Source organism: Tamandua tetradactyla, chromosome 20 (assembly GCF_023851605.1).
Source record: "Tamandua tetradactyla isolate mTamTet1 chromosome 20, mTamTet1.pri, whole genome shotgun sequence".
NCBI classification, from domain to species: domain Eukaryota; kingdom Metazoa; phylum Chordata; class Mammalia; order Pilosa; family Myrmecophagidae; genus Tamandua; species Tamandua tetradactyla.
Window position 1 is genome coordinate 10,745,625 of NC_135346.1, and position 24,491 is coordinate 10,770,115.

General features: G+C 38.6%; 1 protein-coding gene across 19 annotated transcripts in view; it reads right to left on the bottom strand.

Annotated features, from left to right (window-relative positions):
* LOC143664917 (prolyl 4-hydroxylase subunit alpha-2-like) overlaps positions 1-24,491 on the bottom strand; it is a 211,622-nt gene that overhangs the window by 155,921 nt on the left and 31,210 nt on the right. For 16 of the 19 annotated variants that reach the window (XR_013166678.1, XR_013166676.1, XR_013166677.1 and 13 more), the window contains one exon: positions 275-374. The exons of 2 other annotated variants lie outside the window; for them this stretch is intronic. Coding sequence is in view for 13 of the 17 variants with exons in the window: in XM_077138378.1 (XP_076994493.1) it covers positions 275-374 (100 nt within the window). In the remaining 4 variants the exon portion in view is untranslated. Of the gene's footprint in view, positions 1-274; positions 375-2,016; positions 2,074-24,491 lie in introns of those variants that run through there. One more of the 19 variants, XM_077138377.1, reaches the window with a different exon arrangement.

Sequence of the window (24,491 nt, forward strand, 5' to 3'; positions counted from 1 at the left end):
ATTTCACCCAAAGTATGTATACATTCCTAGAAACCTTGAGACTATCTACACCTAAAAAAAATGGAACAATACAGACCACAGGTGCCTGATTCCCATATAATACATTTGGGCTATTGAGACCCAGTCCCTTAATGTCCTCCAAAGGGAAAAATACGACTGCCTGCAAACTCCTTTCTCATGACACTAGCTACTAGCCAAAACATGCATGAAACTTTCCCATGTGTTAGGGAGCTAATAATTATGCCTGGAGAATATTATCTTCTCTGGCCCATACCAACAGATGTAAAGAATTCAGCCCATGTGCAGCTCAGGAGTCCGAACCAGGCCATCAACAGTGTGGACACTTCAAGCTTCATGATCCCAGAGGTCAGCATCTACAATGCATTTAGTAGCATTCATTAGACTGCTATAGAAAAAAAAAATGACCAATATAGAGAGACTGATGAATACATGAAGAAACACATGCAATACAAACCAAAAATCACTGACTTACACTATAAAGGCTTAAAATAATCTTTGTCATTCCATCTAGGAAGTTACCAAGGAGAGTTTTAATATCTGGATAATCAACCTGAGCTGGTCTGCTGAGAACCATAAGCTAAGCATGCTAACACTCTGGGAATTAAAACAGTTCAGTCTAGATATGAGGTGACCAAAGCTGAGGACAAAATTCATGGTCAAAGTCAAGTTTGAATAACTAACTGGTCAAAATCCTAAGGTCATTATGGTGGAGTTATACAGAGAAGATAGGATTTAAGAAATGAATAGGATTTAAAAAATGAATACGAACGCTGAATCATCAAATTGCTATCTCTTTCAGTCTCCAGTATTTTAGAGCAGCTAGGAGTAAAAAAACAAAATTGTGAAATTGTAATCTGTGTCAAACTCTGAAATATGTTCTGCAACATATTGTGGTGCTGTGTTTTGAAATTTACAGCTTTTCTGTATATATGCTACTGTTCACCAAAAAAAAAAGAAGGAAAAAGAAGTCGATTGTGATGATAAAAAAATATTAAGCCCTCTAGCCACCTATATTCTGGAGCAGCTAGAAGGAAAAATCTGAGAGGATCGTATGGTAGCCCATGACAAACTTTGGGATCTGTCCTGTAACTACTTGTTGAAGAGTTCTTTGAAAACTACTGCTTTTTTAAAAAGGGACAGGAGCACAACTGAGGCGGCAGTTCAGGAGTGCTGATGACCTGGGAGAGCTTTCTGCACCACATGCAGCAGCCCTGGTTGCAGAGGCTGAGGAACTGAGAGGCTAAAAGCTGGAGCCTGGCACGGAGCCACGGAGCCCAGAGGAGTGCACAGACAGAAGCATGGAACCAGGAAGTAAGCCAGGCAGTTCCATGGGTGCACTACCCTCACTAGGGCAGCCCCATGACTGGCGACTCACCCCACACCCTACGCACCTGAACCCCCTCACCCACTCCCATTCCCCACGGTCCAGGTGCCCCCACCGCACCAGCCCTAGTGCACATACCTACCCCAGACCTCTCCTGCAAATGTCCCAAGCACTACCTCCCCCTCCCTGTTCCCTGCAGGCTCTTGCCAGTGCATAAAGGTTGGGGTCACTAACCTCCATACCTAGGGTACCCCCACCCCCCCACCTATAGTGTTGCACAGCCTCACCCCACCCTCCTTGAGCTCAGCACATCCACTTACAGCACTTCCAGGCCCATGCATGCGCACAGTCCCTGGTCACATCACTCATCTCTGGGAACCACACTTTACAGCAGTCCTAGAACTGTGCATGCACACAGCCCTCAACCTCACTTCCCAGCTCTGAGAAAGTGCCGAACTGCACAGCAGGGTCACATCTGCCCCCAATCCACATAACGCCGACCTACTGCCACAGCTCTACAAATGCACACAAAGGGCCCTGTGCCTTAGACTAGTGCACACCAGGATTACACCCCCAGACTAGTGCACCTGCACAGCTACATCCTCCCTGGCCGCTGGGCGCCCACGTTCACAAGCGTCAGTGTAATATCCCCAACCAGAGCCTATACCTACTCTGAAACAAATCTCCGTACTGAGTGCTCCACGCTGGCCTGCTTTCTGCTGTACAACCATCCTGCAAACACAAAGCCTTAGATTATTGAAAGAAATCAGCTCCAAAAGTACATCAATCAAGATATTTACATGCCACAAAGACAGCAGAAGATCACTAAGCATATCACAATGCAGACAGATATAGCCCTGACTAATGACCAAATTAAAACACCAGAGGAGACACAGACACTGGAACAACCAATCAAAGATGTTCATACAACTCTACTTAATAAAGTAAGTGGGATAGAAAATGACATAAAGGAGATCAAGAGGACAACAGAAGAGCACAAAGAGGAATTTGAAAGAAAAAATAGAAAAATAGTGGAAATCACAGAGATTAAAGATTCTATTGACCAAATAAAAAACATCACAGAGATTAAATCACAGAGATTAAATCACAGAGATTAAAGACTCTGCTGACCAAATTAAAAACATACTACAGGCACACAACACCAGATTTGAAGAGACAGAAGAAAGAATAAGGATATAGAAGACAGGATAATTGACTTTGAAGACTCAAAACAGCAAATGGCAAAAAAGATGGAAAAACCTGAATGGGAACTCAAGGAAATGATAGACAAAACAAAGTGCAAAATATAAGAATCACTGGTGTCCCAGAAGGAGAAGAGAGGCATAAAGGGCTAGGAAGAGTAGGTGAGGATATAATGGGGGAAAATTTCTCAACCCTCATAAAGGACAAAAATATACAAGTCAAAGAAGCTCAAAGAACTACAAACACAATAAATCCAAATAGGTCTTCCCCACGGCACATACTAATCAGTCTGTCAAATGTTGAAGAGAAGCAGAAAATCCTGAAAGCAGCAAGAGAAAAACAATCTACTACATACAAGGGAAATCAAAAAAGACTGAGTTCAGACTACTCAACTATCACCCTGGAGGCGAGAAGGGAGTGGAATGATATATTCAAGTTCCTAAAAGAGAAAGAATTTCAGTCAAGAATTCTTTACCCAGCCAAACTGTCATTTAAAATTGAGAGAGAGACTAAAGCTTTCACAGACAAAGAAGTCCTGAAAGAATTTGTCAACAAGAGATTGGCCCTACAAGAGATACTAAAAGGAGTTCTGCCAGCTGAAAAAAAAAAGACGAGAGAGAGGTCTGGAGGAGAATTGAAGAGTACCACTAAGGGTAATTTCAAGAATACAAAGAGAAAGAGGGAAAAGAATACATAGATCTGACAGAATAAAAAAGATAAGGTGGTGGAATCAAGAAACGCCTTTTCAGTAATAACTTTGAATGTTAATGGACTAAATTTACCATTTGAAAGATACAGATTGGCAGACTGGATTAAGAAACATAATCCAGCTATATGCTACTTAGAAGAGACTCATTTTAGACACAGGATACAAATAGATTGAAAGTGAAAGGATGGAAAAAGATCTTTCACACAAGTTGTAACCAAAAGAAAGCAGGAATATCTATACTAACATCACACAAAATACATTTTAAATGTTAAGAGATAAAGAAGGACACTATATACTAATTAAAGGGTCAATTCACCAAGAAGAAATAATAATCATAAATGTTTATGCTTCCAATCAAGGAGCTCCAAAGTACATGAGACAGACATTGCAAAACTGAAGGGAGTGATAGATGTTTCAACAATAATAGTAGGGGACTTCAACACACCGTCTCCTTTATAGACAGAACAACCAGCAGAAGATCAACAAGGAAACAGAGAAGTTAAATAACTAGATAAATGAATTAGACCTCGCAGACAAATATAGGTCATTGCACCCCAAAGTACAAGGTTATACATTCTTCTCTAGTGCTCATGGAACATTCTCCAGGATAGATCATATGCTGTGACACAAAACACGTCTTCATACATTTAAAAATATTGAAATTATTCAAAGCACTTTCTCTGATCACAATGGGATGAAGCTGGATCTCAATAACCACAAAATGAGAACCAAAAAATGAGAACATTCACAAATACATGAAGATTGAATAACACACTATTAAACAACCAGTAGGTCAAAAAAGAAATTGCTAGAGAAATCAGCAGCTATCTGGAGATGAATGAAAATGAGAATCCAACTTATCAGAACTTACAGGATGCAGCAAAGGCTGTGGTAAGAGGGTGTGTTGAGAGGGAAATTTATTGCCCTAAATGCCTATATTAAAAACAAGAAAGAGCAAAAATCAAGGACTTAACAGCAAACCTGGAGGAAATTGAGAAAGAACAGCAAACTAACCCCAAAGCAAACAGGAGAAGAGAAATAATAAAGATTAAACCAGAGATAAATGAATGAGAGAACAAAAGAACAATAGAAAGAATCAATAAAACCAAAAGTTGGTTCTTTGAGAAAATCAATAAAATGGATGGGCCACTAGCAAGACTGACAAAGAAAAGAGAGAGGTTGCAAATAAACAAAATCAGAAACGAGAAGGGGTGCATTACCACAGACCCTGAAGAAATAAAAGAAATCATAAGAGGATACTCTGAACAACTATACACCAACAAATTAGACAACTTAAGACGAAATGGATAAATTCCTGGAGACACATAAATAAGCTACACTGACTCAGGAAGAAAGAGAAGATCTCAACAAACTAATCAAGAAGAAAGACTTTCATTCATCAATAATATTCCTACAAAGAAAAGCCCAGGGCCAGAGGGGAATTTTATCAAACATTCCAGAAAGAACTAACACCAATCCTGCTCAAACTTTTCCAAAAAACTGACGAAAAAGGAACTCTACCTAATTCATTTTACGAAGCTAATATCATTTTAATGCCAAAAACCGAGTAAACATACTATAAGAAAGGAAAACTAGCCCCTTCTGTTCCGGCGGCGCTCCCGCCGCCATCTAGCCCTCCTCTTCCTCTTTCTCCGGAAGCGGCGCTCCCGCCGCCATCTTGCCCTTCTCTTCCCCTTCTGCTCCGGCGGCGCTCCCGCTGCCATCTAGCCCTCCTCTTCGTCTTTCTCCGCCGGCGGCACTCCCGCCGCCATCTTGCCTTCTCTTTCCCCCTCTGTTCCGACGGCGCTTCATCCGCCATCTTATCCTTTCCTTTCTCCTCCTACTCCAGCGGCTCTCCAACCATGACAGTGCCCTCTTCCGCCTTCACCGGCTCTTCCGCCACCGTCCTCGACAGCCTTGCCATCCTCACATTTCCTCCTCCAGAACAGTTACTAGGGGAGTAGAAACGATACAAAACAGCTCCCGGAGCCAGGACAGAGATAAAAAAGACAGCGTACCCCATCCTGGAATGGCTGACTGGCTGGGAGAACCCACTCCAGTGAGATCGCCAAGGGGCGCGGGCTTCCCCGGGCGGGGCGGCAAGCGGCCGGAGTCCCTCCCCTCCTTCTTTCCGGGCCAGCTTGCAGAATTGGGCAGGCGGTCCCCTCAAGCCGCGGCGGCTGCCGCCCCCACCACGCGCAGCCGCCCAGACCAACTGAGAGAATTGGATCGGAATCCCCAGGCCGCGGAGAACGGTGACCGGGGAGGTCCCTTCCAAACACGTGACTCCCCGGACCGGCTGGGAACGGTGCACTCTCCCGGGCCGCGGCGGCTGGTACCCTCCCGCCACGCTTGGCGCCCAGGGCCAACTAGGAAATTCGGATGGGCGCTCTCACGGGCTGCGGCAGCTGGCGACCCTCCCCGTGTTCGGACCCCCGGGCCGGCTGGCACTCTTCCAAGGCGCTTCGGCTGGCGAACCTCCCCCACGGCGAGAGTTTTCCAAAGTTAAAGGACCCACAGCACCTTTTACTGGTGGGACCCGCAGACAAATGTGTGCCACGAGCGCCACCTACTGGGCAGGATAAGAAAAAGAGAGCCCAGAGATTTCACAGAAAAATCTTTCAACCTGTTGGGTCCAACACCCAGGGAAATCTGACTAAATGCCCAGACGCCACCAGAAGATAACGGATCACGCTCAGAAAATTGAAAATATGGCCCAGTCAAAGGAACAAACCAATAGTTCAAATGAGATACAGGAGCTGAAACAACTAATGCTGAATATACGAACAGAAATGGAAAACCTCTTCAAAAACGAAATCGATAAATTGAGGGAGGACATGAAGAAGACATGGGCTGAACAAAAAGAAGAAATAGAAAAACTGAAAAAACAAATCACAGAACTTATGGAAGTGAAGGATAAAGTAGAAAAGATGGAAAAAACAATGGATACCTACAATGATAGATTTAAAGAGACAGAAGATAGAATTAGTGATTTGGAGGATGCAACATCTGAATTCCAAAAAGAAACAGAAACTATCGGGAAAAGAATGGAAAAATTTGAACAGGGTATCAGGAACTCAAGGACAATATGAACCGCACAAATATACGTGTTGTGGGTGTCCCAGAAGGAGAAGAGAAGGGAAAAGGAGGAGAAAAACTAATGGAAGAAATTATCACTGAAAATTTCCCAACTCTTATGAAAGACCTAAAATTACAGATCCAAGAAGTGCAGCGCACCCCAAAGAGATTAGACCCAAATAGGTGTTCTCCAAGACACTTACTAGTTAGAATGTCAGAGGTCACAGAGAAAGAGAGGCTCTTGAAAGCAGCAAGAGAAAAACAATCCATCACATACAAGGGAAATCCAATAAGACTATGTGTAGATTTATCAGCAGAAACCATGGAAGCTAGAAGATGGTGGGATGATATATTTAAATTACTAAAAGAGAAAAACTGCCAACCAAGACTCCTATATCCAGCAAAATTGTCCTTCAAAAATGAGGGAGAAATTAAAACATTCTCAGACAAAAAGCCACTGAGAGAATTTGTGACCAAGAGACCAGCTCTGCAAGAAATACTAAAGGGAGCACGAGAGTCAGATACAAAAAGACAGAAGAGAGAGGTATGGAGAAGAGTGTAGAAAGAAGGAAAGTTGGATATGATATATATAATACAAAAGGCAAAAAGGTTAGAGGAAAATATTATCCAAACAGTAATAACACTAAATGTTAATGGACTGAATTCCCCAATCAAAAGACATAGACTGGCAGAATGGATTAAAAAACAGGATCCTTCTATATGCTGTCTACAGGAAACATATCTTAGACCCAAAGATAAACATAGGTTGAAAGTGAAAGGTTGGGAAAAGATATTTCATGCAAATAACAACCAGAAAAGAGCAGGAGTGGCTATACTAATATCCAACAAATTAGACTTCAAATGTAAAACAGTTAAAAGAGACAAAGAAGGACACTATATACTAATAAAAGGAACAATTAAACAAGAAGACATAACAATCATAAATATTTACGCACCGAACCAGAATGCCCCAAAATACGTGAGGAATACACTGCAAACACTGAAAAGGAAAATAGACACATATACCATAATAGTTGGAGACTTCAATTCAGCACTCTCATCAATGGACAGAACATCTAGACAGAGGATCAATAAAGAAACAGAGAATCTGAATATTACTATAAATGAGCTAGACTTAACAGACATTTATAGGACATTGCATCCCACAACAGCAGGATACACCTTTTTCTCAAGTGCTCATGGATCATTCTCAAAGACAGACCATATGCTGGGTCACAAAGCAAGTCTTAACAAATTTAAAAAGATTGAAATCATACACAACACTTTCTCAGATCATAAAGGAATGAAGTTGGAAATCAATAATAGGCGGAGTGCCAGAAAATTCACAAATACGTGGAGGCTCAACAAACACTCTTAAACAACCAGTGGGTCAAGTAAGAAATTGCAAGAGAAATTAGTAAATATCTCGAGGCAAATGATACTGAAAACACAACATATCAAAACTTATGGGATGCAGCAAAGGCAGTGCTAAGAGGGAAATTTATTGCCCTAAATGCCTATATCAGAAAAGAAGAAAAGGCAAAAATGCAGGAATTAATGTCCACTTGGAAGAACTGGAGAAAGAACAGCAAACTAATCCCAAAGCAAGGAAAAGGAAAGAAATAACAAAGATTAGAGCAGGAATAAATGAAATTGAAAACAATAGAGAAAATCATAAGACCAGAAGTTGGTTCTATGAGAAAATCAATAAGATTGATGGGCCCTTATCAAGATTAATAAAAAGATGAAGAGAGAGGATGCAAATAAATAAGATCAGAAATGGAAGAGGAGACATAACTACTGACCTCACAGAAATAAAGGAGGTAATAACAGGATACTATGAACAACTTTACGCTAATAAATACAACAATTTAGATGAAATGGACGGGTTCCTGGAAAGACATGAACAACCAACTTTGACTCAAGAAGAAATAGACGACCTCAACAAACCAATCACAAGTAAAGAGATTGAATTAGTCATTCAAAAGCTCCCTAAAAAGAAAAGTCCAGGATCAGGCGGCTTCACATGTGAATTTTATCAAACATTCCAGAAAGAATTAGTACCAACTTTCCTCAAACTCTTCAAAAATATCGAAGCGGAGGGAAAACTACCTAATTCATTCTATGAAGCCAACATCACCCTCATACCAAAACCAGGCAAAGATATTAAAAAAAAAAAAGAAAACTACAGGCCAATCTCTCTAATGAATATAGATGCAAAAATCCTCAATAAAATTCTAGCAAATCGTATCCAACAACACATTAAAAGAAGTATACATCATGACCAAGTAGGATTCACCCCAGGTATGCAAGGATGGTTCAACATAAGAAAATCAATTAATGTAATACACCATATCAACAAATCAAAGCAGAAAAATCACATGATCATCTCAATTGATGCAGAGAAGGCATTTGACAAGATCCAACATCCTTTCCTGTTGAAAACACTTCAAAGGATAGGAATACAAGGGAATTTCCTTAAAATGATAGAGGGAATATATGAAAAACCCACAGCTAATATCATTCTCAATGGGGAAAAATTGAAAACTTTCCCCCTAAGATCAGGAACAAGACAAGGATGTCCACTATCACCACTATTATTCAACATTGTGTTGGAGGTTCTAGCCAGAGCAATTAGACAAGAAAAAGAAATACAAGGCATCAAAATTTGAAAGGAAGAAGTAAAACTATCACTGTTTGCAGACGATATGATACTATACGTAGAAAACCCAGAAAAATTCACAACAAAACTACTAGAGCTAATAAATGAGTACAGCAAAGTAGCAGGTTACAAGATCAACATTCAAAAATCTGTAGCATTTCTATACACTAGTAATGAACAAGCTGAGGGGGAAATCAAGAAACGAATCCCATTTACAATTGCAACTAAAAGAATAAAATACCTAGGAATAAATTTAACTACAGAGAAAAAAAACCTATATAAAGAAAACTACAAAAAACTGTTAAAAGAAATCACAGAAGACCTAAATAGATGGAAGGGCATACTGTGTTCATGGATTGGAAGACTAAATAGAGTTAAGATGTTAATCCTACCTAAATTTATTTACAGATTCAATGCAATACCAATCAAAATCCCAACAACTTATTTTTCAGAAATAGAAAAACCAATAAGCAAATGTATCTGGAAGGGCGGGGTGCCCCAAATTGCTAAAAACATCTTGAGGAAAAAAACAAAGCTGGAGGTCTCGCGATGCCGGACTTTAAGGCATATTATGAAGCCACAGTGGTCAAAACAGCCTGGTATTGGCATAAAGATAGATATACCGACCAATGGAATCGAATAGAGTGCTCAGATATAGACCTTCTCATCTATGGACATTTGATCTTTGATAAGACAGTCAAGCCAACTCACCTGGGACAGAACAGTCTCTTCAATAAATGGTGCCTAGAGAACTGGATATCCATATGCAAAAGAATGAAAGAAGACCCATATCTCATACCCTATACAAAAGTTAACTCAAAATGGATCAAAGATCTAAACATTAGGTCTAAGACCATAAAACAGTTAGAGGAAAATGTAGGGAGATATCTTATGAAACTTACAATTGGAGGCGGTTTTATGGACCTCACACCTAAAGCAAGAGCACTGAAGAAGGAAATAAATAAATGGGAGTTACTCAAAATTAAACACTTTTGTGCATCAAAGAACTTCATCAAGAAAGTAGAAAGACAGCCTACACAAGGGGAGACAATATTTGGAAATGACATATCAGATAAAGGTCTGTTATACAGAATTTATCAAGAGATTGTTCAACTCAACAACAAAAAGACAGCCAAACCAATTACAAAATGGGAAAAAGACTTGAACAGACACCTCTCAGAAGAGGAAATACAAATGGCCAAAAGGCACATGAAGAGATGCTCAATGTCTCTGGCCATTAGAGAAATGCAAATCAAAACCACAATGAGATATCATCTCACACCCACCAGAATGGCCATTATCAACAAAACAGAAAATGACAAGTGCTGGAGAGGATGTGGAGACAGAGGCACACTTATCCACTGTTGGTGGGAATGTCAAATGGCGCAACCACTGTGGAAGGCAGTTTGGCGGTTCCTCAAAAAGCTGAATATAGAATTGCCATATGACCCAGCAATGGTATTGAATATACTCAAAGGACTTAAGGGCAAAGACACAAACAGACATTTGCACACCAATGTTTATAGCTGCGTTATTTACAATTGCAAAGAGATGGAAACAGCCGAAATCTCCATCAACAGAAGAGTGGCTAAACAAACTGTGGTATATACATACGATGGAATACTATGCAGCTTTAAGACAGGATAAACTTATGAAGCATGTAATAACATGGATGGACCTAGAGAACATTATGCTGAGTGAGTCTAGCCAAAAACTAAAGGACAAATACTGTATGGTCCCACTGATGTGAACAGACATTCGAGAATAAATTTGGAATATGTCATTGGTAACAGAGTCCAGCAGGAGGTAGAAACAGGGTAAGATAATGGGCAATTGGAGTTGAAGGGATACAGACTGTGCAACAGGACTAGATACAAAAACTCAAAAATGGACAGCACAATAATACCTAATTGTAAAGTAATCTTGTTAAAACACTGAATGAAGCTGCATCTGAGCTATAGGTTTTTGTTTTGTTTTGTTTTGTTTTGTTTTGACTTTACTATTATTACTTCTATTTTTGTCTCTATATTAACATTCTATATCTTTTTCGGTTATGTTGCTAGTTTTTCTAAACTGATGCAAATGTACTGAGAAATGATGATCATGCATCTATGTGATGATGTTAAGAATTACTGATTGCATATGTAGAATGGTATGATTTCTAAATGTTGGGTTAATTTCTTTTTTTCCGTTAATTAAAAAAAAAAAGAGAGAAGGGGTAATTGGAGCTGAAGGGATACAGACTGTACAATGGGACTGGATATAAAAACTCAGAAATGGACAGCACAATACTACCCAATTGTAATGCAATTATGTTAAAACACTGAATGAAGCTGCATTGATTGATTTTCTTGTGTTGAGCCATCCTTGCATCCCTGGTATAAACCCTACTTGGTCATGGTGTATAATTCTTTTAATGTGTTGTTGGATTCGATGAGGTGTAGGTTTTTTGTTTTTTTTTTTTTCTTTCTATTAATGTTTTAATTCTTATTCTGTTGTCTTTTTATTTTTTTATTTCTTTTTCTAAATCGATGCAAATGTACTAAGAAATGATGAATATGCAACTATGTGATGTTATTAAGAATTACTGATTGTACATGTAGAATGGAATGCTTTCTAATTGTTTTGTTAATTCTTTTTTTAATTAATAAAAAAAATATATAAAAAAAAGAATTACTGATTGCATATGTAGAATGGTATGATTTCTAAATGTTGGGTTAATTTCTTTTTTTTCTGTTAATTAATAAAAAAGAAAAGAAAACTAAAGGCCAATCTCCCTAATGAACATATATGCAAAAATTCTCCATAAAATATTAGCAAATCGAATCCAACAACACATTAAAAGAATTATACACCATGACCAAGTAGGGTTTATACCAGGGATGCAAGGATGGCTCAACACAAGAAAATCAATTAATGTAATAAAGCACATTAACAAATAAAAATGGAAAAATCACATGATCATCTCAATTGATGCTGAAAAAGTATTTGACCAAATTTAGCATTCTTTCCTGATAAAAACACTCCAAAAGATAGGAATCAAAGTAATTACTCCAATATGATAAAGGGAATATATGAAAAACTGATAGCCAGCATCATACTCAATGAAGAGAGACTGAAAGCCTTCCCACTAAGATCAGGTATGAGACAAGAATGCCCACTGTCACCACAATTATTCAACACTGTGCTAGAAGTTTTAGCTCAAGTAATCAGGCAGGACAAAGAAATAAAAGGCATCAAAGCTGGAAAGGAAGAAGTAAAACTCTTATTATTTGCAGATGATATGATACTATACTTGGAAGATCCTGAGAAATCTACAGCAAAGTTACTTGAGCTAATAAACAAATTCAGCAAGGTGGCAGGACATAAAATTAATGTGCAAAAATCAGTAACACTTCTATACCCAAGCAATGAGCTAGCTGAGGAGTCAGATAAGGAAAAAATTCCATTCAAAATAGCAACTAAAAGAATCAAATACTTAGGAATGAACTTAACTAGGTACCTAAAGGACTTGTACATAGAAAACTATATAACATTGCTAAAAGAAATCAAAAGGATATCTAAATAGATGGAAAGACATTCCCTGTTCATGCACAGGAAGGCTAAATATCATTAAGATGTCAATTCACCCCAAATTGATCTACAGATTCAACACAGTACCAACCAAAATTCCAAAAATCTACTTTGAAGATTTGGAAAAGCTAATTACTAAATTCATCTGGAAGGGAAAGAGACCCCAGATAGCTATAAGTATCCTAAAAAAGAAGAATGAAGTGGGAGGATTAACACTCCCTGCCTTTAAAACCTATTATAAAGCCACAGCATTCAAGAAAGCATGGTCCTGGCACAAAGACAGAAGCATTGACCAATGGAATCAACCTGAGAGTGCAGAAATAGACCACTAAATTTATAGTCAACTGATTTCTGACAAGGCCTCCAAAACCTCTGAGCTGGGACAAAATGGTCTTTTCAGTAACTGGGCATGGAAGAACTGGATATCAATAGCCAAGAGAATGAAAAAGGACCCCTATCTTATACACGACACAAAAATTAACTCAAAGTGGATCAAACACCTAAATATAAGAACAGAACTAGCATCATAAAGTTTCTCGAAGAAAATGTAGGGAAACATCTTCAAGACCTAGTAATAGAAGGTAGCTTCCTAAACTTTACACCCAAAGCACAAGCAACAAAAGAAAAAATAGATAAATGGGAACTCCTCAAAATCAAATGCTTCTGCACCTCAAAAGACTGTCAAAAAGGTGAAGAGGCAGCCAACTCAATGGGAGAAAATACTTGGAAATCACATATCAGAAAAAGGTTTGATTTCCTGTTCATACAAAGAAATCATACAACTCAACAACAAAAGAACAAACAATCCAATTATAAAATGGGCTAAAGATATGAATAGACATTCTTCTGAAGAGCAAATACAGATGTCTCAAAAGCACATGAAGAGATGCTCATTTTCACTGGCTATAAGGGAAATGCAGATCAAGACTACAATGAGATAACACCTCACACCTATAAGAATGGCTACTATTAAACAATCAGGAAACCAAATATGTTGGAGAGGATGTGGAGAAACTGGGACACTTATGCACTGCAGGTGGGAATGTAAAATGGTGCAGCCACCATGGAAGACTGTTTGGCAGTTCCTTAGGAAACTAAATATCAAGCTGGCTTATGACCCAGTAATAGCACTACCTGGTATATATACAGAAGAACTGAAAGCAAGGACACCAACAGACATTTGCACACCAATGTTTACAGCAGCATCATTCACAATTGCCAAAAGATGGGAACAAACCAAATGCCCATCAGCAGACAAGTGGATCAACAAAATGCAGTATATACATACGATGAAATATTATGCAGCAGAAAGACAAAATGATGTCCTGAAGCACATGACAAGATGGATGAGCCTTGAGGACATAATGCTGAGTGAAATTAGCCAGACACAAAAGGACAGATACTGTATGATTCTACTTTTATGACCAGCATAAAGGTATAATCAGAGGCTTATAATACAGAAGGTAGGGGATTTAGAGATAAATAGAAGCTAGAGATGGGTGAACCATTAACTAATGAGGTTGAACTCCAATGTAAGGGAATAGATAGGAGCGAAGGTGATTCTCTAGTGGGTCTAGAAGTAATATTACCATATTGAAGATGAACAAGATTGAAAGGGGTTGTATAGACCTACATGTCCAACTGACTCATACTAGAAATATGAATGAGTTCTTGTAAGAATTACTTCAAAGATATGATTCTTGTACAAAGAGTGTTAAAGTCTAGGGCACGGGGCAAACTGCTACTGCATGCTATGAGCTATGTTCAAAAGGAAACCATCAGCACTACTACAGCAGCAGCAGAGGTAAATAATGGGGTGAGGGACAAGAGTTAAGAGGATGTTTAGATTTCTTATTTGGCAATGGTATGTTTATTGATTTCCTGTCTCTGGGAAACAATTAAATTATCTAAAACTGAAAATGCTGATGGATTGTGGACTTTGGGCCCGCTACATTGTGATGCATGCAGGTGGCTGAAGGATGCACTAACCAAGAAGTACAATGGTGAATGGTGGTGTATACTTATGAACGAAGGCCATACTACTACAAAAAGGAACAATGCCATGAGGCATGCAATGATGTGAATGAACATGTGGGGCATTTGGTGAGACAAAATAAGCCAGAAACAAAAAACAACAATGGTATCACTAAATTTTGACACAATGTCAGGGGATTCCCTGATGGTAAGGTTTAGTAGTTCCATAGTCTTTCTCCCCTCCTGCAAGTGACTTTGCCAATACTTTTTGATTATCTGGTTAATATACTCTAGGATGTTTCCAGGCATTACAATAATCTATATGGGATTAAAGGACCTCTTTCTCATTGTGTTCTCTGTGTTTCAAAATAAGCCAGAAACAAAAAACAACAATGGTCACCTTTAGAAAATGCTTATAAGAAAACAGGGGCCTAGATTGTAAGCTTTTAGAGAAGACACATTGCCTGAAGTGGTGATTATTATTTCTGGATTTTGAGAGGTTGTTTTATAACCTGATATTTAGAGATAAGAATGAAACCAAACAGGTTGGGGTTAAAATAATTTAGAACATAGGGGTAAGGAAGACAGTGTCTATATTTTAGAACCACACATACTCTTTGAGACCAATGGAAGAAAGGTTTATTTGATCTGGAACTGAAATTTTCTGTAGTGCATAATCTAATTCAACCTATCTGTATAGCTCATTTAAACAACTGAAACACAGAGAACACAATGAGAAAGAGGTCCTTTAATCCCATATAGATTATTGTAATGCCTGGAAACATCCTAGAGTATATTAACCAGATAATCAAAAAGTATTGGCAAAGTCACTTGCAGGAGGGGAGAAAGACTATGGAACTACTAAACCTTACCATCAGGGAATCCCCTGACATTGTGTCAAAATTTAGTGATACCCAAAATCTTGTGAATTTATGTAGGGAGCATAGAAGCTTAGACTACTTATAGGCATTCTAAGAGTTACTTCTAGGGGACCTCTGTTGTTGCTCAGATGTGGCCTTAGTCTCTCTAAGTCCAACTCTGCAACTGAAATCATTGCCCTCCCCCCGCCTCTACATGGGACATGACATCCAGGGGTGAAAGTTTCCCTGGCGACGTGGGAGAGGACTCCCAGGGATGAATCCAGACCAGGGACCGTGGGATCAACAATTACATCCTGACCAAATGGGGGGAAAGAAGTATAATTAATAAAGTATCAGTGACAGAGTTCAAATAGAGTCAAGAAGCTACTCTAGAGGTTGCTCTTATGCAAGCTTCAGTTTGACCTTGCTACCTATCATAACCTGCCAACCTTCAACCAGGACCATTCCAGCCAATCCTAAACAACACCTAGGGTAATTTATAAGATTCCACCAGTGTTCCTGGGACTAGAGTAACTTGCAAGAAATCTACAACCTACAGATGGGTCCCCAGAAACCTAGCCCAGCCTCTCCAGAACATCAGATAGTTCCATCTCCCTACCCCATATTAGTGACAGACCCTTCCAATATCAAAAATTCAGAATTGCCATAACCCAAAGAATCCCAATGAGAGGTATGGAAAGATCAAAAGTGATGGTGGAATTATACATTGAAGATAAGACTTAACAAATGCACATGAATGCTGAATCATTAAACTGATAATCTCTTTTAGTCTCCAGTATTTCAGAGCAGATAGAAATAAAAACCTAAAACTGTGAAATTGTAATCCATGTCAAAGTCTGAAATATGTTCTACAACTAACTGTGGTGCTGTGCTTTGAAATTTATAGTTTTTTTTGTATATATGTTATTGTTCACAAAAAAAAAGAAGGAAAAAAAAGTCGAATGTGATGATAAAAAAGTATTTCAGCCCTTTAGCCCCCTATATTCTGGAGTAGTTAGAAGGAAAAATACGAGAGGATTGTATGGTAGCCAATGACAAACTTTGGGATCTATTCTGTAACTATTTTTTGAAGAGTGTTTTGAAATCTACTGCTTTCTTATTTCTTTGCTTTATATGTATGTTGTATTACCCAATAAAAAATTTTTTTATAAAATTTCAAATTGTGGCAATAAAACAAAGGTAAAAGTGAAAAATAAAACAAAAAACCAATGACAAACCTCTTTGCTGTGGTAGAAAACTTTTCTATACATTCCTAACCCTGTTCCCATCCTCCAGAAGGTAGCTTATAGGTACAGTTCGAAAGTCAGGCTGGGAAAAGCCAATGAACTCACCATGGTAACATAAACTAGTGTTGGGTGTATAGGGTATAGTTCAGATGTTTTTTTAAGTCTGTTACTTACTGAGCTCTGACTTTGTGCCTGGCAACAGAATATAAGCCTTATAAATATTATTTTATTCTACCCCCATCTCAGTAATTGGCACACCATTCAATCTGTTCAACCAAAAAGCCATGGAGTCATCTTTGACCTCTTTTTTCATTTCATAATATACATTATGTAATCCAGCAGCATATTCTGTCATCTCTAACTTCAAAATATACATAAAATCTGACCATTTCTCACTACATCCTCCACAGCCAGTCTCATCCAAGCTATTATAAGTTTTCTCCTGGATGAAGGCAAAAGTGTCTTAGCCGGACTTCCTTCTCCTATCCTTGCCCCTATGGTGGTTAGATTCATGTGTCATCTTGGCAAGGTGATAGTGCCCAGTTTTCTGGTCAAGAAAGCACTGGCCTATCTGTTGCTGTGAGGGCATTTTGTGAACTTAAATCATTAGCATTTTTGTTGCATCCATGTCTGATTACATCTGCAGTCGGCTAAGAGTAGTGTCTTCTGCAATGAAAGACACTTAATCAAAACACCTGAAGGCTTTTAAGGAGAATTCAGAAGAGAGAATCGCTCTTCAACTTCAACCAGCCAGCCTGTCTGATGGAGTTTGTTGAGGACCTTCACTGGGGCTGCCAGCTCGCAGCCTTCACTACAGATTTTGGACTCTTGTGTCCCCATGGCTGTGTGAGACACTTCTATAAATCCCATATTACAGATATCTCCTGTTGGCTCTGTTTCTCTAAAGAACCCTAATATAACCCCTCTCTTGTATATTCTGCACAAAGTAGACATGAGTGATCCTCTATAGTCAGTAAAATACTGAAGTCCTTGCCCTGGCTTACAATGTCTTGCATAGTCTGGCATTTGGCTACTTCATCTAATAAATCTCCCCACTCTTGTTTATTCACTCTAGCCACAGTGGCCCAAACTTTACTATTCCTGAAAAACACCAACTATTCTCAAACCTCAGATAATTTGTATTTATTATTTCTTCTGCCTGAAATGTTCTCCTTTTATTCATCAGGGAATGTACTCAAAAGTCACCTACTAAGAGAAGCCTTCGCAGACATCTTCAGCTTAAAATAATGGACTCCATCACCCTCTATCTCCTTATTATGTTGCTTTAGTTTTCTTCATAGATGCTACTGAGAGACAATTTCTCTTCCTATTTTTTGTAAAAATCTAACTGCCATCATGCAAAGAAATTTTAATGAGAAATGGGAAAGTATGCTGTGTTAGGGTTCTCTAGAGAAACAGAACCAACAGGAAAGATCTGTAAATATGAGATTTATAAAGGTGTCTCATGCAACCATGGGAAAGGAAAAGCCCAAAATCTGTAGGGCAAGCTGAAAGGCTGGCAACTCTGATGAAGGGTCTAGATGAACTCTACATGAGAGGCTCAGTGACTAAAGAAGTAGTGAAGGATTCTTTGTTCTCCCTTAAAAGACTTCAACTGATTAGATGATCTCTTGGTGGGGGACACGCATTAGTTGATTTCAGATGAATTCAGCCACAGATATGATCAATGGACTGATGATTTAATCAAATGGCCACGAAGTATCCTTGCCAGTGCTTGCCTGACCAGAAAAATAGACTGATCATTTGGCCAAGTTGCTATCAGAACCTTACCATCATATATGCCTGCGAATTTCTGAGAACAAAAAATAAAATAAAAAATAAATTTAAAAAATTTTTTTAAAAAGTCAGTAAAAAATGGAGGAAAAATATAAAGGTGTAGGTAAAGGAACTGAGTACCATACTGGCAGGCAGCATCCCTAAGAAAAAATTCAGACCTAAAAGGTGATGATTCTATGGTAAACCCAAAACACAGATCTCACATATCAGGATTCTCAGTCTCCATAAAGATTCATGAACCCCAAATATGGCACCAAAGCATATTTTAAGGAAACACTGTGGATATGGGCAAACATCCACATCATATCAGCAATGACAATGACAAATTCAAAGTGAGCAGCTATTTATGCTTTGCAGGCCTTGTTACCCTCCTCCTATACTTTGTGGGAATCTTGTCCGAGCTTCTATAATGACTGATAATATATTTCTCACCAGCTCAGCAGGAAATAGGCTCTAAATTAGATTTAATAAATTAAAAATATTATTTCCAAAAAGAATGAAAGAAGACCCGTATCTCACACCCTATACAAAAGTTAACTCAAAATGGATCAAAGATCTAAACATTAGGTCTAAGACCATAAAACAGTTAGAGGAAAATGCAGGGAGATATCTTATGAAACTTACAATTGGAGGCGGTTTTATGGACCTTACACCTAAAGCAAGAGCACTGAAGAAAGAAAGAAATAAATGGGAGCGCCTCAAAATTAAACACTTTTGTGCATCAAAGAACTTCATCAAGAAAGTAGAAAGACAGCCTACACAATGGGAGACAATATTTGGAAATGACATATCAGATAAAGGTCTAGTATCCAGAATTTATCAAGAGATTGTCCAACTCAACAAAAAAAGACAGACAACCCAATTACAAAATGGGAAAAAGACTTGAACAGACACCTCTCAGAAGAGGAAATACAAATGGCCAAAAGGCACATGAAGAGATGCTCAATGTCCCTGGCCATTAGAGAAATGCAAATCAAAACCACAACGAGATATCATCTCACACCCACCAGAATGGCCATTATCAACAAAACAGAAAATGACAAGTGCTGGAGAGGATGCGGAGAAACAGGCACACTTATCCACTGTTGGTGGGAATGTCAAATGGTGCAACCACTGTGGAAGGCAGTTTGGCGGTTCCTAAAAAAACTGAATATAGAATTGCCATATGACCCAGCAATACCATTGTTAGGTATCTACTCAGAGGACTTAAGGGCAAAGACACAAACGGACATTTGCACATCAATGTTTATAGCAGCGTTATTTACAATTGCAAAGAGATGGAAACAGCCAAAATGTCCATCAACAGATGAGTGGCTAAACAAACTGTGGTATATACATACGATGGAATATTATGCAGCTTTAAGACAGAATAAACTTATGAAGCAGGTAATAACATGGATGGACCTAGAGAACATTATGCTGAGTGAGTCTAGCCAAAAACTAAAGGACAAATACTGTATGGTCCCACTGATGTGAACCGGCATTCGAGAATAAACTTGGAATATGTCATTGGTAACAGAGACCAGCAGGAGTTAGAAACAGGGTAAGATAATGGGTAATTGGAGCTGAAGGGATACAGACTATGCAACAGGACTAGATACAAAAACTCAAAAATGGACAGCATAATAATACCTAATTGTAAAGTAATCATGTTAAAACACTGAATGAAGCTGCATCTGAGCTATAGGGTTTTTTTTTGTCTGTCTGTCTTTTTTTTGTACTATTATTATTATTTTTATTTTTTTCTCTATATTAACATTCTATATCTTTTTCTGTTGTTTTGCTAGTTCTTCTAAATCGATGCTAATGTACTAAGAAATGATGATCATGCATCTATGTGATGATGTTAAGAATTACTGCTTGTATATGCAGAATGGAATGATTTCTAAATGTTGGGTTAATTTCTTTTTTTTCTTTAATTAATAAAAAAAACTGAAAAAAATATTATTTCCTGCTTTAGGTTGAGATTTAATACACATAAATTGAATCAAATTTCTTCACATCTTCAAATATTTCAATGACATTCTGATATGTTCTGAATAAAATACAGACTCCTGACCATAAATTTCAAGATTCTGCATGGTCTCCCTCCTTTTTTAGCACTCTACTCTTATCTGTCACGACTTTTCTCTTCTCTTCTTATCCAGAAAATTCTAAGTTCATCAAAAATATCAACCTGGGGGGCCAAGATGGCGACTTAGTAATGTGTGCGTTTTAGTTCGTTCTCCAGAAAAACTACTAAATAACCAGAAATAGTACAGAACAGCTCCCGGAGCCATGACAGTGACCGGACACACAGCATACCCCAGTCTGGACCAGATGGACCGGCTGCGAGTCTCTGGAACAGTGAGTCCCCAAGCCGCAGCGGCCGGCGCCCAGCGCCCCTCCCTCACAAGCAGCTTCCCGGAGGGAAAGGAAAGAGACTCTAACAGTAGCAGGGACTGAGTCCAACCAAACACCAATTGCGGCATTAATAAACAAATTCTGACTACTAAAAATACACCCCCAGCTCAGGCAAAACTGGTCAAGGCAGAGGTCGCCTATTGGGCTAACTGAAAAAGAGGAAAGGGGATGAAACGGAGGCTTGGCTGCCTTTGGATTCAGCGGCAGGATTACACAGGCTGCAACTGCCCCAGGCATACGCAGAAACAGGCTGCTTTCAGGGCTGTCTCCCACAGGGGACGGGTGAAACACAACTCAGGTGGAATCCCTCTTTCAAGGAATTCAGACCCCAGGGTTGGCAATTTGAAGCCATTAAAATCAGCCTACAACCTTTCCTCTGTCTCCACCACGCCCACAGCAGGGAGAGCCTTCCAAAGTTAAAGGAGCCACAACATCTTTTGCTGGTGGGACCTGCAGACAGACAAGCGCCACATACTAGGCAGGATAAGAAAAACAGAGCCCAGAGACTTCACAGGAAAGTCTTTCAACCTGCCAGGGCTCACCCTCAGGGAAAACTGACATAGGTGACTCCTTCCCCCCAAAAGGAGGCCAGTTTAGTCCGGGAAAACCCACCTGGAGTCTGTAATACCTATGTAGACCCTCCTAAGGGTGGAGAGGGAAAAGGCACCTTACAAGCAGGACAAGAAACAAGAAAACAAGAACTGAAAAATTACCCTCTGTTAAACAAAACTTAAGCAAGAGGCCCAGAAAAAGCAGAACTGAAGGTCAAAGAACAGATAGACAACAAACTCATCTAGTAAGAAAACCCTAGGTAAGATAAGTGAAAGCAATCTCCAGAATAAACTAATTAAGGTAATTAAATGTCCAGACGCCAGCAAAAAATAAAAAATCACACCAGGAAAACTGAAGATATGGCCCAGTCAAAGGAACAAACCAATAGTTCAAATAAGATACAGGAGCTGAAACAACTAATTCTGAATATACGAACAGAAATGGAAAACCTCATCAAAAACCAAATCAATGAATTGAGGGAGAACATGAAGAAGGCAAGGAATGAACAAAAAGAAGAAATGGAAAGTTTGAAAAAACAAATCACAGAATTTATGGGAATGAAAGATACAGTAGAAGAGATGAAGAAAACAATGGAAACCTACAATGGTAGATTTCAAGAGACAGAGGTTAGAATTAGTGAACTGGAGGATGGAACATCTGAAATCCAAAAAGAAAGAGAAACTATAGGGAAAAGAACGGAAAAATATGAACAGGGGCTCAGGGAATTGAATGATAATATGAAGCACACAAATATACATGTTGCCGGTGTCCCAGAAGGACAAGAGAAGGGAAAAGGAGGAGAAAAACTAATGGAAGAAATTATCACTGAAAATTTCACAACTCTTATGAAAGACCTAAATTACAGATCCAAGAAGTGCAACACACCCCAAAGAGGATAGATCCAAACAGACGTTCTCCAAGACACTTACTAGTCAGAATGTCAGACGTCAAAGAGAAAGAGAGGATCTTGAAAGCAGCAAGAAAAAGCAATCCATGACATACAAGGGAAACCCAATAAGACTATGTGTAGATTTCTCAGCAGAAATCATGGAGGAAAGAAGAAGGTGGGATGTAGAAAGAAGGAAAATTATATATGATATATAAAATACAAAAGGCAAAATGGTAGAGGAAAGTACTATCCAAACAGTAATAACACTAAATGTTAATGGACTGAACACCCAAATCAAAAGACACAGACTGGCAGAATGGATTAAATAACAGGATCCTTCTATATGCTGTCTACAGGAAACACATCTTAGACCCAAAGATAAACATAGGTTGAAAGGGAAAGGTTGGGAAAAGATATTTCATGCAAATAACAACCAGAAAAGAGCAGGAGTAGCTATACTAATATCCAACAAATTAGACCTCAAATGTAAAACAGTTAAAAGAGACAAAGAAGGACACTATCTACTAATAAAAGGAACAATTAAACAAGAAGACATAACAATCATAAATATTTATGCACCAAACCAGAATGCCCCAAAATACGTGAGGCGAACACTGCAAATACTGAAAAGGGAAATAGACACATCTACCATAATAGCTGGAGACTTCAATTCCCCACTCTCATCAATGGACAGAACATCTAGACAGAGGATCAATAAAGAAACAGAGAATTTGAATACTACAATAAATGAGCTAGACTTAACAGACATTTATAGGACATTACACCCCACAACAGCAGGATACACCATTTTCTCAAGTGCTCATGGATCATTCTCAAAGATAGACCATATGCTGGGTCACAAAGCAAGTCTCAACAAATTTAAAAAGACTGAAATCATACACAACACTTTCTCAGATCATAAAGGAATGAAGTTGGAAATCAATAATAGGCAGAGCACCAGAAAATTCACAAATATGTGGAGGCTCAACAACACACTCTTAAACAACGAGTGGGTCAAGGATGAAGTTACAAGAGAAATCAGTAAATATTTCGAGGCGAATGAAAATAAAAACACAACATATCAAAACTTATGGGACACAGCAAAGGCAGTGCTAAGAGGGAAATTTATTGCCCTAAATACCTATATCAAAAAAGAAGAAAGGGCAAAAATTCGGGAATTAACTGTCCACTTGGAAGGACTGGAGAAAGAATAGCAAACTAACCCCAAAGCAAGCAAAAGGAAAGAAATAAAGATTAGAGCAGAAATAAATGAAATTGAGAACATGAAAACAATACAGAAAATCAGTAAGACTAGAAGTTGTTTCTATGAGAAAATCAATAAGATTGATGGGCCCTTAGCAAGACTGACAAAAAGAAGAAGAGAGAGGATGCAAATAAATAAGATCAGAAATGGAAGAGGAGACATAACCACTGACCTCACAGAAATAAAGGAGGCAATAACAGGATACTATGAACAACTTTATGCTAATAAATACAACAATGTAGATGAAATGGACAAGTTCCTAGAAAGGCATGAACAACCAACTTTGACTCAAGAAGAAATAGATGACCTCAACAAACCAATCACAAGTAAAGAAACTGAATCAGCCACTCAAAAACTTCCCAAAAAGAAAAGTCCAGGACCAGACGGCTTCAGGTGTGAATTCTACCAAACATTCCAGAATTAGTACCAACCCTGCTCAAACTCTTCAAAAAAATTGAAGTGGAGGGAAAGCTACCTAACTCATTCTATGAAGCCAACATCACCCTCATACCAAAACCAGGCAAAGATATTACAAAAAGAGAAAACTACAGACCAATCTCTCTAATGAATATAGATGCAAAAATCCTCAACAAAATTCTAGCAAATCGAATCCAGCAACACATTAAAAGAATTATACGTCATAACCAAGTAGGATTCACCCCAGGTATGCAAGGATGGTTCAACATAAGAAAATCAATTAATGTAATACATCATATCAACAAATCAAAGCAGAGAAATCACATGATCATCTCAATTGATGCAGAGAAGGCATTTGACAAGATTCAACATCCTTTCCTGTTGAAAACACTTCAAATATAGGAATACAAGGGAACTTCCTTAAAATGATATAGGGAATATACGAAAAACCCACAGCTAATATCATCCTCAATGGGGAAAAACTGAAAATTTTCCCCCTAAGATCAGGAACAAGACAA